The 13,248-nt window shown below is 42.3% G+C and overlaps 2 protein-coding genes across 3 annotated transcripts in view; both read right to left on the reverse strand.

The window, feature by feature from the left end:
• LOC125750750 (serine protease 23-like) overlaps window positions 1-720 on the reverse strand; it is a 30,048-nt gene extending 29,328 nt beyond the window's left edge. Inside the window, exon 1 of the mRNA XM_049028992.1 lies at window positions 524-720. The gene's annotated coding sequence lies outside the window, so the exon portion shown is untranslated. The remainder of the gene's footprint in view (window positions 1-523) is intronic.
• A 3,628-nt stretch (window positions 721-4,348) lies between these two features.
• nfkbiz (nuclear factor of kappa light polypeptide gene enhancer in B-cells inhibitor, zeta) lies at window positions 4,349-11,220 on the reverse strand. Of its 2 annotated transcripts, XM_049015956.1 has the most exons (12): window positions 10,879-11,220; window positions 10,316-10,416; window positions 10,099-10,135; window positions 9,757-9,890; window positions 9,151-9,662; window positions 8,519-8,624; window positions 8,084-8,230; window positions 7,101-7,164; window positions 6,810-6,976; window positions 6,616-6,726; window positions 6,193-6,360; window positions 4,349-5,637 (listed from the first exon to the last, which is right to left on the reverse strand). In XM_049015956.1, exons 1-12 carry the CDS (start codon window positions 11,099-11,101, stop codon window positions 5,584-5,586), a joined length of 1,824 nt encoding a protein of 607 aa, XP_048871913.1. In that variant the 5' UTR covers window positions 11,102-11,220; the 3' UTR covers window positions 4,349-5,583. The 2 variants fall into 2 exon arrangements, with proteins under 2 accessions (XP_048871913.1, XP_048871914.1); XM_049015957.1 differs by lacking the exons at window positions 10,099-10,135; window positions 10,316-10,416.
• Between the last annotated feature and the right edge of the window lie 2,028 nt (window positions 11,221-13,248).

Raw genomic sequence — 13,248 nt, forward strand, 5'->3', positions numbered from 1 at the left:
TGATACTTGCAGGATTTATGGTCTGTCGCAATCATACATTCCGGTTTGTGCTGTGACTTAGGTATGCAGTCTAGGTTAGTGTCTGGAAACCCCTTGTAGAGGAAAGTTTCTCTTTGGGCAGGTTGCTGTGGCCTGTGGAGCCATTCACCCTTAAATCTCAAAGGTCAATGAAAGTGAAGATATACATTTTTTCACTTCAGAGGTTGCTGAACTCACACAATACGGCCGCGGACCCCTTGGTCCTCAGTTAAGAAACCCTGCTTTAGATGCTGACATTTTTGAGGACATTCCTCAACTATTGCTTACATGAGAAAGGAGGCGAAGGAGGATGATTATTGAGAAATTTCTAGAAACACGCCTGTCTGGATGTTTTCTACCATGCATTCATCGATGGTTATTTATAGGTAACGACAGATTTAATTCCTGTAGGGGCCTCTCTTGTGCAAGTGCTGTGTCCCCTCAGTTTCACTAGTGACAGGAGCAATAATTGTTACTGTTATAGTGTTAGAGCCAATGTACTCACCCGTATACTGGATTTTGGTTTTGTAATGATACGGTTTTGGTGAAATTCAGCTTTTCTTCGTCTAATTTCTTGTTCAAACACATTTCTTGGGGGAAAAGATGCAGAGCAAAAAATGTGTGATGTTGTTCAGTCCATACTGTGAACGAGCCTTTGTGGTTTTATTTTCCCTTTGGAGAGATGGTGCAAGTTCTTATTTAAACTGTTTTGTCCAACCATCTGCCAATGTGATGCCACATAAATCCTAAAACATAAAAATATCTCTTGTGGGGTAATTAAATATAAATGCCATCCTTATTTTTATGGTAGTCTACACTGTGTTTTTGTTTGTGTGTTTTTTAGGAAAGTTAGTGATCGCGTAGTGGTTGACAGTGTGAGTCTATATGTGAGAGATTGTGATAGTCTGTTTGAGCGTCTCTTGTTCTCCTTCGAGTACTTTAGCAGTCAGAAATCGCTTGCTTTCTTGGAGACCTCAGTAATGTGTTTGCCGAGTATTCCTTTATCTGGCGGGTATTTCGAATGGCTTGAGAACTGGGTATCCTGTAGCGCTCTTTGGAAAATCGAGAGAAAAACGGCAGGAGAACGTGCTTTAAGGCACATCACACCTTAGTGTCAATAACAGTGGCCTCCGTTTAACTAGATGTTACGCACACGCCGTTCTTGTGTGTGTATTTAAAAAAATAATAATAATAAGCAGTGCCCAAAAAAAGACGCTTCCTCAGTTGTGCATGTTTACCATGCAAATAAAAAATGTCAGCTCCGTCTGAAAAGTTCTTCCTTGAGATAAAATCCCACGCCTGTCACCTACGTTCTAATGCCAGGATTCAAATGATCAGAAAAACAGACTGATTTTCTTCTTTGTGTGTGTCCTGGGTTAATGTTTATTAACTTTCTTTTTGAAAGGTTGCTTTGTTTGGTCTCTTCGGATCACATATATATTCAGTGCTTGCCCCATTCTGGGCTGTTTTCTGCCTTGCCCCCTTAGCCTCTGAGATAAGAGGAAAAGTGGTTTCGGAAAATGGATGGTATTGAACTCTGAATCGTAGGTGTATATTTGCTTTTATATTTATAGACTGAAATGCTTGCTGACGCACATCTCATTTCAGGGGAATACTGTCAATGTTTAATCTGGGTTCAGAAAGTCTGGCGTACGTCATGATCACGGGGCAGCAATGTGTCTTTTGAATAATACAGGTGGATACTTGTTATATATATTTTTTTGCTCTCTAGTTGCATAATCTGCTGTGATTGGCAAGTTTCCTCCAGGTTCCCCAATGCCCAAAAATACAATTTGGCAAATCCCAGTTGCTGATCTGCCCATAGAGCGTAATTATGTGTGTGTGTGTGTGTGTGTGTGTGTGTGTGCCTGTGTCCTGCGATGACCTGGCGTCCCATACTGGGTGCAGTCTGCCTTGTGCCTTATGCAGTACTTCCTGGAACAGACTTCAGACCCCACCCTGGGGCCCTGTAAGAGATACGCATAACAACATGGGAGGCGGATGAATAGGTGCATTCGAGGTTAATGTATTTACATGTTTGTTTGATCGCACACATTTGCATCTCACAATGCGTCATTCTTCTCTTTGGTCTTGGGTAGGACCTTCGGCCTGTGATCTGTTTCTCTTTACACCTTACAAACAAAATAAAATGTAATCAATCCAGGCCTTTGATCCGAATTTAAATAACCCTGTTCTGTGCTTGAGTGCTTGGTGAGTATCTAGTTTAGCTGCCATGATATTCTGTTGGTGTGGACTTTGTGCACAAGGTCTGATGCCAAATTTGTTTTATATTGATAATTCAGATGATAAGCACAAATGTTTGTATATTTTCAAAACTGGGAAATGGAAGGAACTCGTGAAAAGCCACAATTCAGAAATGATGTCTAATATTAGAAATTAATTATGCTGACAATTTTCTTTTCATTCTTCAAACCCTTGAGCAGTTTCTTCTGCTTTTCTACAGCTGAGAATTTCTCTTCTAAATATATGGAGCTAGTGTCATCCTCCCCGGCCAGAGTTTCAGAACGTCAGTTCCTCATACGTGTAGAAACAACTGCAATGGGCCCAAGGGACAGGATCATCCATATACATATATGTATAATTTAAAATCTCACACAGCATTGGCGTCTACAGCCAGCCCTGTGGAGCCAAGCTAATTACTGCATGCATGCAAACATCCATTCATCCATCACCATAACCACTTAATCCCCACTATGGTCACAGAGCCTATCCCTGGAACCAACACGCCACAGGGCCAATTTAGACACACCAATCAGCCTACCCCACTCACCTTTGGACTGCGGGAGGAAACCACAGCCCCTGGCAAAAACCCACACAAACACAGGGAGATCGTGTGAACTCCACACAGAAAGGACAGGATACCGCATTCAGGACATCCTCGCTGTGAGGCAGCAGCACTAACTTCTGCACCCGCGTGCAAACATACACAAATAATCCACAAAATGTTCCTCATTAAACAAATGATTTGGTTTGATGTGCAAAAATTGCACTGAGTTCAGAGAATGGACAGATAGTGTACACAGACTTGTTTTTGCATGCATAAAGCTATTCAAATGGCAGGGGTTTTTTTCAGTTGTGGCCCCGACTCCTCACGCAATGAACAGGTGAGAGGCAGACTGATTGATAGCCTGACAGGCCCAAAGTAAAGGAAGCTTCCCTGTGAACTTCACATAAACGTCGGGCTTCATGTCACTGTGAACTTCACACGTGTTTTTAAATGCTCAGCTGCCTCTATGCTCTCAGCCTGCTGCAGTTTCGTTTACGGTAATCAGGCAAGTCGTGCTATGAGTTACCTTAGGTTGTCTTTGTGGTTCCCATGAATGACAATTCTAAAATCATAACTGGTGGTGGTGGGGTGGTGTTAGGGAGGAAAGCACCAGTGAGATCGTCCTTTCTTCTCCACTTGAGTTCTTCACAAAGGATGTGAAGAACCCTACTGGACTCACTACTGGCTATCTAAAATGCGACTCTCAAGTCCTGCGCTCTCACTTCCTTTCCATCAGTGTTCACTATTCAGGATGATTCATTTCAGAATGATTATGTCATGCACGTGTTATTCATTTACTTATTTACTATCTTTAAAACAAAGTAAATATCCAGACTGAAAACTAACAGGTGAGGTAAAAAGAAAAACAGAAAGAAAAGGTTATTGTTTTCCGACCCATAATCTACCTGAAATATCCCATTAAACATTCTCATACGGATGAATCGGATTTCTAAACTTTTCTTTGAGCTTCCAGGAGAACCAAGAATTCAGCTGAAAATGCAGATTTTCCCAAAAAATGTACGGCATTCTACCCTGTGTTCCCAGGTCATGCTTTCAGATTCTGTTTGACTCGACACAACAAAAAGGGAAGGATGAAAGTTTGACACATTTAGAAACAGTGTCCCCTTGCTCTCATCATTCTCAGTAGCAAACTGATTTCAAAAGGAAACATGCTTTATTTAATATCAGTATAGTTATTAGATTATCAGTACCTGAAATAGGAGAGTTACTGTAAAGACATCTATCCATCCATCCATCCATCCATCCATCCATCCATCCATCCATCTAAGAAAAACTGTTGTTTGGACATTAAATTTTTAATTACATACTTTGTCTACAAGGAACAACCATTTTCACAGCAGAAATTAAGATGCAAACTGGTGTCAGCATGATTTTTACAAACGTTCTGATCATTTCTGTTCATAGCCATTTTCTGTGAACGTATATAATGGACACACCTGCTAGAAAAAATGTGACTAAAATTACAATGTTTACACAGATACCCATTAGCAAATAATGAACAAATACAGTAACAAACACAGGTTGATCTGAATTCAGTTGTTCTTTAATGATCAAAAGATATGTACACATAGAGGAAAAAATGAAATCTTTGTCTACAAGACATACTTTTTTTACAGAGAGGAACCTCATCATCTGAGCAAACAGCGGATTGTCAGACTAAAAACCCAACTCTTTCACAACATAGAAAAGTTTCATCTAGGACTGGTATTAATGACATAATACCAGAGTCAATGTGTGCATTAACAAACCCACCTACATAATCCATATTACAATAAAATGTGCATATCTGTGTATCTACTTGTCTTGCTATTATTTACATCATCTTAGATTAAACTGTAGATAAAATGCAGGAATATTTTTCATTTCTACACAATGCTATAAAACTAACTGTCTAGGCGAATTGTCGTCTCAGAGATCACAGACACTGGCATTCAGTTACCAGAACTCATTTCTGGGATGCAGTTGGTCATGAGTTGTGTAGTCTTTGCTTGCAAGTGATGGGAACAGCAATGAAATCCTGTTATCTCACGATCAGTCGCTTCACAGGTGTGACATTACGGTTGCTTAGAGTCTGCGACAGTCATTGTTGCACTTCTGCGTGCATTTCTGTCAGTTCCTGTATGATCCCGAAGAAGCAGCACGTCTGCATTGTCAATGCTGCTGCTTGCCAGTGTTTTGTATGACTTGTTGTTATATTTTAGCGTGATAACCATCTGGAATGGTTGTAAAACATGAAGCTGCACACTGGCAGAGCTGAATACTTTCCACTGCATTGTCCTGACTTGCTTTTCTGTAAATCGCTAACTTCTAACTTGCCGCTTACATGAGCTACGTGACTGCTAGTTGTAGATGATTAACCAATCTGGATCCCCCCCCCCCACAAAAAAAAAAACCTAGATAATATTAAGTCAGCTGGCACAAACACTCACTCTTACAGATATTTTTTCTATATTCTAAACTATTACAGCTTCTCAACAAATAGTGACTAATGACTAATGACTGTTAATTACTCAAGGTGTTACACCAGGGATCCATGGAAATCCCCCCCACACTCCCCTTTGCTAAACTATCCCATTAAATCCTGAGATGTTTCACTGACTTTTTTTTCTTCTTTCCGTTTTTATGATAAACTGCACAGCAGCAAACTATATTAACTTTGTTTCATGGAAACAACTGACATCTGCCTCATACTGGCAAATGATTATTTACAGCAAACTGGGACTGCCTGACTGACAGTGATTCTCACAAATGCGTGATTAGTACGGGATGGATCGTATTTGGGATTCCTTGCCCTTCAGGATTCTCCGCACCTGTGGACACAGACACAAAGATGGAAACGATTCACTGTCTTGGAAATGCACAAAAAAGCGACTGCAGAGTGACACAGACACAGACAAAACACAACACAACTCGCCGGCACCAACCACTCTACTTATTATGGATTCCTAAGGTACTAACAGGCAGAGGTGGCGATTTCAGGTCCAGAAAGTACAAATCCAAACCAGGATTTTGTTTCAGATGAGGACTCTTGTGACTCTTTATGCTCAACTGGTTGGTTGAAACAAAATCTTGGTCTGGACTTGTACTTTCTGAACCTGAAATCTCCACCTCTGCTCACAGGTGGATTGTACATAATTCTGGGTTATATACTAGATCAAGACAGATCAATGGGTCTTGGCAGGGAATATGAACCCAAAAGAGTCATCAGTCGACATGGGGGTTGACGTCGTCATAATTGGGGTGAAGCATGTGTGCCTGAGGAAGGGATGCCTAGAATGTATAGAGCACCTGATGGTCTGATGTTCGGTACAAATGACACAGAGGAATATTGAGGACCGAGGTTTGTGGATGGTGCAATGACCCACCTGATCCCCCCGGGGTCCTTCCGGGACCAACTGGGTGGGCTGTTCGTTCTCCAGGTTCTTGGCACTGGGGTCAGCACCACGTCGCATGAGCAGCTTGACAGCATCTACCTGGGCAACCCGGCCCTGAAGGGAGCTAGCTATGTGGAGCACGGTGTTTCCATTGTATGCCTAACCGAGACGAGAGAGAGAGAGAGAGAGAGAGATTGGTTACAGACTACCAGGAAGTATGGGGTGATGATGGGTTTCCTGTTTTATGCGGGGAATATTGATCTTTAACAAGAAGGAGTAATTGGTCCAGGTAGAATGTAAAGAATAAGAAGGATATTAAATGGACCAGACTTAAGTCATTGTAGATCAGTGCGCTTGGATTCATGAGAAAATGGGATAAGGAGGGTTATTGTCACAGGTATATGTGTGGATTACCTTCTCATTTATAACAGATAAGGAGTCGGGCTGGTCCAGGAAGAGGCGAAGAAGCTCCACGTTGGCCTCCTCCGTGGCAATATGTAATGCAGTCCGCCCACTTTTACGGTCCTGAGGGAAACAAAAAAAGGACTTTATGAATAGCTGTTTGTGGCAGGTGTGGGTAGGGGGAGCACGGGGAGAGGAGGACTCACCTTGCTCTTGTAGGAGGATCCCATGGCCAGCAGGGTGCTAACACACTCCCCTAGAAGCTTCCGCTTTTGCAACAGCTCCTCAGCCTGGGGGCTCAGTGGGGAAACATGCTCCAGGTCCTGGAGCACGGCATTGTGGGACAACACCGCCATGTGAAGTGCTGTCAGACCTGGTTGGGGGACCGCAGGAAGTGAATTGGGGGGGGTCACTGATTAGGGGCTGTAGGTAACAAAGGCTGCGTCTAAGAATTCTGGGCCAGAGTTCTTCAGTAGCTGAAGAGAACACGAAGATACCTTCATAGTTGATGGCCTCCATGTCCACTTGCTGCATGCTGGCCTGCAGGGTCCTCTGGATGGCCTACAGGGACAGGGATGTTGTTAAAGTGAAGCTGGCGTCCCTCTCTTGCCCCTGAAGGGTTAACACGGTTCTTAGCCTTCCCTGTGTCATGCAGGAACCGGTTCATTGTTACAAGATAAGTGCTCTGCCTTCTCACGAAAGAGGCCAGCCAATGAGGTTCCGAGGAACTAGTCCTACAAGCTTTTTCTCCCCCTGCTGCTTACGAGAAAGGGGATTTTAATCCGCCACCTTTTTTTTTTCAGTCCCGTATGAGGAAATGAACTCAAGAAGCCAGCGTGCAGACGATGAGGAAGTTACATGGACATCAACAGGCTTGGTGGCAAGGGCAAGCGTAAATAAGGCAACTGACCGTAGCTGAAGGAATGCTTCTGTGCAATACCGCCAGCCGGTGTATGAAAAGAGGAGTGTGACACGATGAAAGACGATGAAAGAGCAGATATACAGGCAGCGGTAAGACAAAGGACACAGAAACACACAAGACCTGTGAGTCTCGAAAATCTTCGCTTGTAGTAAAAAGTGGAAAGGAAAAAATTAAGGTGGAGTAAAGTGTTTTCGGATGAACATGTCCAGACACACCTTCAGCTCTGGAACGTGTGGGAGTATAAAACCAAATCCTCCACACCTTTTTCAATGCCTGAGGTCCTGTTTTACAATGTGACAGGGGGATTAAAAAAAAACCTTGTTGTCTTAGAGGACGTATGAAAGACCACGCCTGTATGAGGGATGAGGTGTGAGACCACAGAGATCAACGCACCACAGCCAAAAGCCTTGTTATCAGGAAACGTGATCTCTGCTCATATCTTGCACTGCTCTTTGAGTGTTTTACATTCTTAAACCTAAATAAAATGAAAGGGAAGATAAATGTATTTGTGATGGTCTCCCCCCACGGGGACACAGATGGTAGATTCTGCATGCTTACCTGGAGCATTAGGGCGTGGCCCTTCTCAGCACAAACATGAAGCGGCGTTCGCCCCCATTGGTCAGCAGTGTTGATCTGTGCTCCTAGAGTCAGGAGGTCCTGCACAATCAGGTGCTGGTTGGCGGCCACGCCCACCTGCAGGGCACTCTGGGTAAGGAGATGAAGGACGGAAAGGTCAGCAGTGCCAGTTGCTGGCATGTTATCGCGGTAAATGTTAAACAGTGCCAAAGCTGAGGGTATTTCTCTAAAATAAACACATCCTTTGGTTAATGAGCTATAACTGAATACCAGAGACAAAACACTCCGGGAATGCCAGATCTGTTCATTTATCACATTTTGATCTGCAGGCATGCTTCCTTTTCGTGCCAGTGCTGTCATGTCAGGGGCATGACACCACATGAAGCGGAATGTGCTGACGCCTGCGCTCCCACCCACCTGACTGTTGTGCTCCTTGACATCTAACATGCCAACGTCAGCCATCTTCCTGGCAAGAACAAAGGCCAGAGCTCGCCTCCCCTGTGCCACTGCGATGTGCAGGAACCTGAGGGGCACGGAAGGGAGGCGACAAGCAGAGATGAGGTGTCAAAGGGTGGCCTGCCCGGCTCTGGGGAGTCTCGCATGGCGGGGGACTCTGTCATTGACGAGTCATGGAGTTTCACTCTCTAATGGGCCATCGAATCTCAGCACTTATTAACCTTAAAAATGTCAATGGAGGACTCTGTTTCTCTTTTTAGTAATTACATTTTAATCATTTACAACATTCTCCATTTCAGCTCTTTATTCCTATTCTGTGTCATCCCACCACCTGTCCACCTACTTGTGGCCTTTTATGTTTTCCTGATGTGGTCCCGCTCATGCAACTATTGCCATGGACAACAGGCTCCCATTAGTTACATGGAATCCTGGCTACCTCAGCCTGCTCCTTACTCCTGATTGGTCAGTGACCAGTGTAGCAAGACCCTGTGACCTTTCCATGGGACCTTGAGCAGGGCAGACATCTTCCAGTAGGTTATGCTCTGAGTCAATACGGCCAGAGGAATACCAGTGGTGCGGAATGAGAAACTCACGTGTCACCGTCTCCATCCCGCACAGTCAGCTGATCGGGGGTCAGTCCCTGCAGTTTTTCCTCCTCCTGATGGATCTGCCACTGGAAGAAGGACATGCCCCCCAAGATCTGTGTGGATGGGGCAATGAGCGGCATGGAAAAGGCCGCAAGATCTGGCTGGGGGGTGAAGGGAGGGGGGGAAGGACCGGTGATGTCTGTCTGGGGCAAGTAGCTGATGACTTGATTCTGTTCATGGAGACACGAGGGCATGGATTTTGGGGGGGTGTAAAAGGACAAATTGTCATTGGGGAGATAAGGTGATGGCTCCTGCTTTTGTGACAGAAAGTTCATTTGGGGGGGGCTTCCAACCAAGTCCATCTGTGGGGGGCAGGGGCTCTCCTGCACCTGCACCGTCATCAAGGAAATGGGGGAGCGCTCTCTGGTCTCACGGATGTCACAAATGCCCAGGAAGTGCCCCGGGCTCTGGACATTCTCCTGTAGGGGGCCATCCACGTCGCCATGAGAACAGGGCACCTGGGACATGCAGGAGCGACAGGGGATGCCGAAGGTGAGGAAAAAAAAACGAGTTTTGGAAAATTGGAAAAACATTATTATAAACAATCAATACCTGGATGTTGCCTAGGAAAGTGTCGGGGACGATGACCGGGCTGTATCGGCATGAGGCTGGCTTCTTAGGGCTGGAAATGCCAGGAGGGCAACTTGAAGCTGGCCGCTTAATGCCTTGCAGAGCTGTGGCCAAAGCTACACAAAGGAAAAACAACAGAAAGATCACAATGTTGTTTAATATTGTTTTCATTCTCTAGTCAGGATTACACACAATACACAGATACATTATTAACAGGTCATTACAGGGAATGTTATTCTTGTGTTTATTGTATTATTTAGTTTACTCTAATTAGTATTTAATTCGCTAGGTAACTTTTATTAGAGTTGACGGAATTTGCTGTACCTGAGCAGTTATCGAGTCCTTTAGAGAACAGTCTCACCTGAAATAATAGTTTAAAAAATCATATATTGTTACATGGTTACAGTGCCTATTCTTGCATTTAATTATTTATTATTATTATTATTATTTTATTTTTTATTTTTTTTTTAAGGGATGCTCGTTTATCTTCTTGAGCTGATCAGAGACTAACATTGGAGCAGCGGATCCCGGCGCCGCGTACCTCCATGCCGCGCTTCTTCATGATCAGCTCCTTGACTGGGTTCTTGACTCGGACGCCTTGATACGTCGCCTTCGGATTCGCGTTCACGGTCAGACAATCGCCTGTTCAGTGGAGGTACAGAGGTTTTCAAAATGGTCAGGGACGGAAGCCGAAATAATAGTCCTCTCTCCTGCTGTTTTGCTTACTTCATTATGATTTGGATAGGCTTCTTAAACCTACGTCTATTAGTGGAGAAAACCCCTTACAAATCAAAATACGGACATAAATTATATTCCAATTTGTGTAATATATAGGCAATATATAGGCGTAACAATATGGTTATGTTATGTATGTCTTTATACATTATTCTATTTACCAATAGGCCTATGTCTTTTAACCCTCATGGTTGTGTTACACTATTATAATAAAATGCCTATCATATACATAACATAGGTTATAGTTATTTCAGTACCTTTGTCAAAATATTTCATATTAATAATATTTATGCAATAAAGCTTTCAAGAGTATTTGTTTCACTCCATATACGACAAGCAAAACCAATACAAAGTGAGCAGTTTCCTTACCCTGTGCGCTTTTCATAAAGGCGCAGCTTTCGCTGTGAGATACCGTCCAGGTTTTTCCCGAGTCGGAGTCGGAACTCGGTGACTCGGGAGACTGGGCTCCGATAGACCCGGGCGGGGACGAGGAGTTTCCGTAGAAAGACCACAAACTCCACGGGCTGCCTGTCATCACGCCTTCCTGGTCCATCGGGACTCCAAAGTCCTCCGACGTCGTTTCAATGATCATATCGTTTGAGGGGGCTTTCTATTCGTCTTTATGGTTCAGTAACTTTGAGCTTAACTTCTCCTTTGACTTCCCTCTCTTCTCTTTTACTGCGCTGTACTGTCACTATTGCCTGTCCTGCTGTAGTAAGTGTACCAATAGCGGACCAATAGGAGAGCAGCTCCTGCGACGCCATTGGTTGTTCTGGCAATATTATTTGTGTAAATGTTTAACGTTGGAAATAACATTTGATTGCTTTTTTCGGGAACGCTGTCATTTAATACTGAATGCATTGAAAGGGGCATATAATAGGCCTACGTGTATTTAATAACGACACAAGTATTATTCGAGTTCTCTGAGAATAAGCCTATATATTTTCCCACAGTATATGAAACACTGAAATTATTTGAATTGTAACTTTAAGAACTGACGTAGTTAAATTTAATTTTAAACGGACCAAGAAGCAAAGGTTACTATGGTTAACGGCAGGCTGAATTAAACTAAAACGTGACCTTAAATTAGGCTATATTAATAATTAATTCCATGTCCCCTTTCTATGCCACTATTTCTGACTTCAGTGTCAGGCCAACCAGTATACAGCGGATTCATAGTGTAACGCGTAACAATTTTTCTTATGACGAAATTCTCTGAAATTAGATGACAATTCAGTTTAAGACAGGGGTTTTCAAGCAGGGGTCGACCGCCCCCTGGGAGGTCTGTAGTGCAGTTGCTGTATACTAATAAAGTATACTAATAAAATTGTCTTTTATTAGTATAAGGATTACTCGTCATAACTTAATTCTTAATAGTGAAAGTGACATTCTTACTAATAAAAATATATTTTTTACTAGTAAGAATGTGAAATCAAGATGTCCACAATGCAATTCTTGCTATTAAGAATGCTCATTTTTCCTAGTAAGAATTCATATTATAGAGCTCTATAATTCGATTTTGACTATTCATATATTGCCATTGACTTTCATTGTATTTTTGCCTCACATATCCTAAATTCAATTTTCACTAATTGTAGAGACATGTAATTCAGTTCTTACTAGTAAAAACTCCTATTGTAGATATCTGTAATCACATTTTGACTAGAAAGAATTCCAAATCCACATATCAATGATTGAGTTTTCAATGATAAAAATGTAATTGCAGATCTCTACAAAGTAATTGTAGAGAGATGAAATTACACATATCCAAAAATTGAATTTCAGATCTTTACAACGTCCTATTTTGTACACCTTATTATTGCATTTTTACTATAGTAAGAATTAAGTTTTAACGAGTAAGCCTTATACTAATAACGGATTCAATTGGGGATTCGTCAAATTCAAATAAACTTAATAAACTTAAAAATCACAATTAGATTACTGTTTATTCAGTATGTTTCCTTGTTCTTGGTTATACGTTATACTTGCATTCTGTTCTCAACGACGCAAGTATTCCGATTTATATTACATTCTGTAATCTGACGGAGCAAGTAAAGTAAGACAGCTCCTTCAGTTCATGGTTAGAGATTGTAAAACGTTTATCAAAACGCGACGTTTATTAAAGCACGCGCTAGTTCTAGCAAACACTGAAAATCTAGCAAAATAAATAAATAAATTGGATTAAATCTAGAATGGCCATCTAAGAAATTCAGACAAAAGTCGAATGGACAACAGCGCCATCATGCGTTAGAAATAGCAATGATAAATGTTACTTTCTGGGATTCAGCAGGTGTCCGCAACTTTACGATTTGGAAGCAATCTGGGCCTCCGTGCTTGTCCTGTTGGGCGATGTGCCATATGAAGGCGACTGCCCACTTTGGCTTTCCTGCTGTGTTCTTCCACAAGTCAAAAGATCGGTCAAAGTATGCATAAGTTGATCTCGTTTCAGAAAAGTCCAGGGTACCTCGAGCCATGAAAATGACTCCATGCTCGCCGCGACCTAGCAGTGGATTAGCGATTCTGAGGAGTGGGGGAAATGCAGCAATGTTCTTGTATTGAAATGAATTAATTTTTATTAATAATAATAATGTATTAATATTAATTAAAAAGGAAACCATATATGGATACAAAAAATATTTGTTTTTCGGCAATGCGAACACGTTTATCAAAACATTCTTGTATTGAAATGAATTAATTTTTATTAATAATAATGTATTAATATTAATTAAAAGGGAAACC

Source organism: Brienomyrus brachyistius, chromosome 1 (assembly GCF_023856365.1).
Source record: "Brienomyrus brachyistius isolate T26 chromosome 1, BBRACH_0.4, whole genome shotgun sequence".
Taxonomy (NCBI): Eukaryota; Metazoa; Chordata; class Actinopteri; order Osteoglossiformes; family Mormyridae; genus Brienomyrus; species Brienomyrus brachyistius.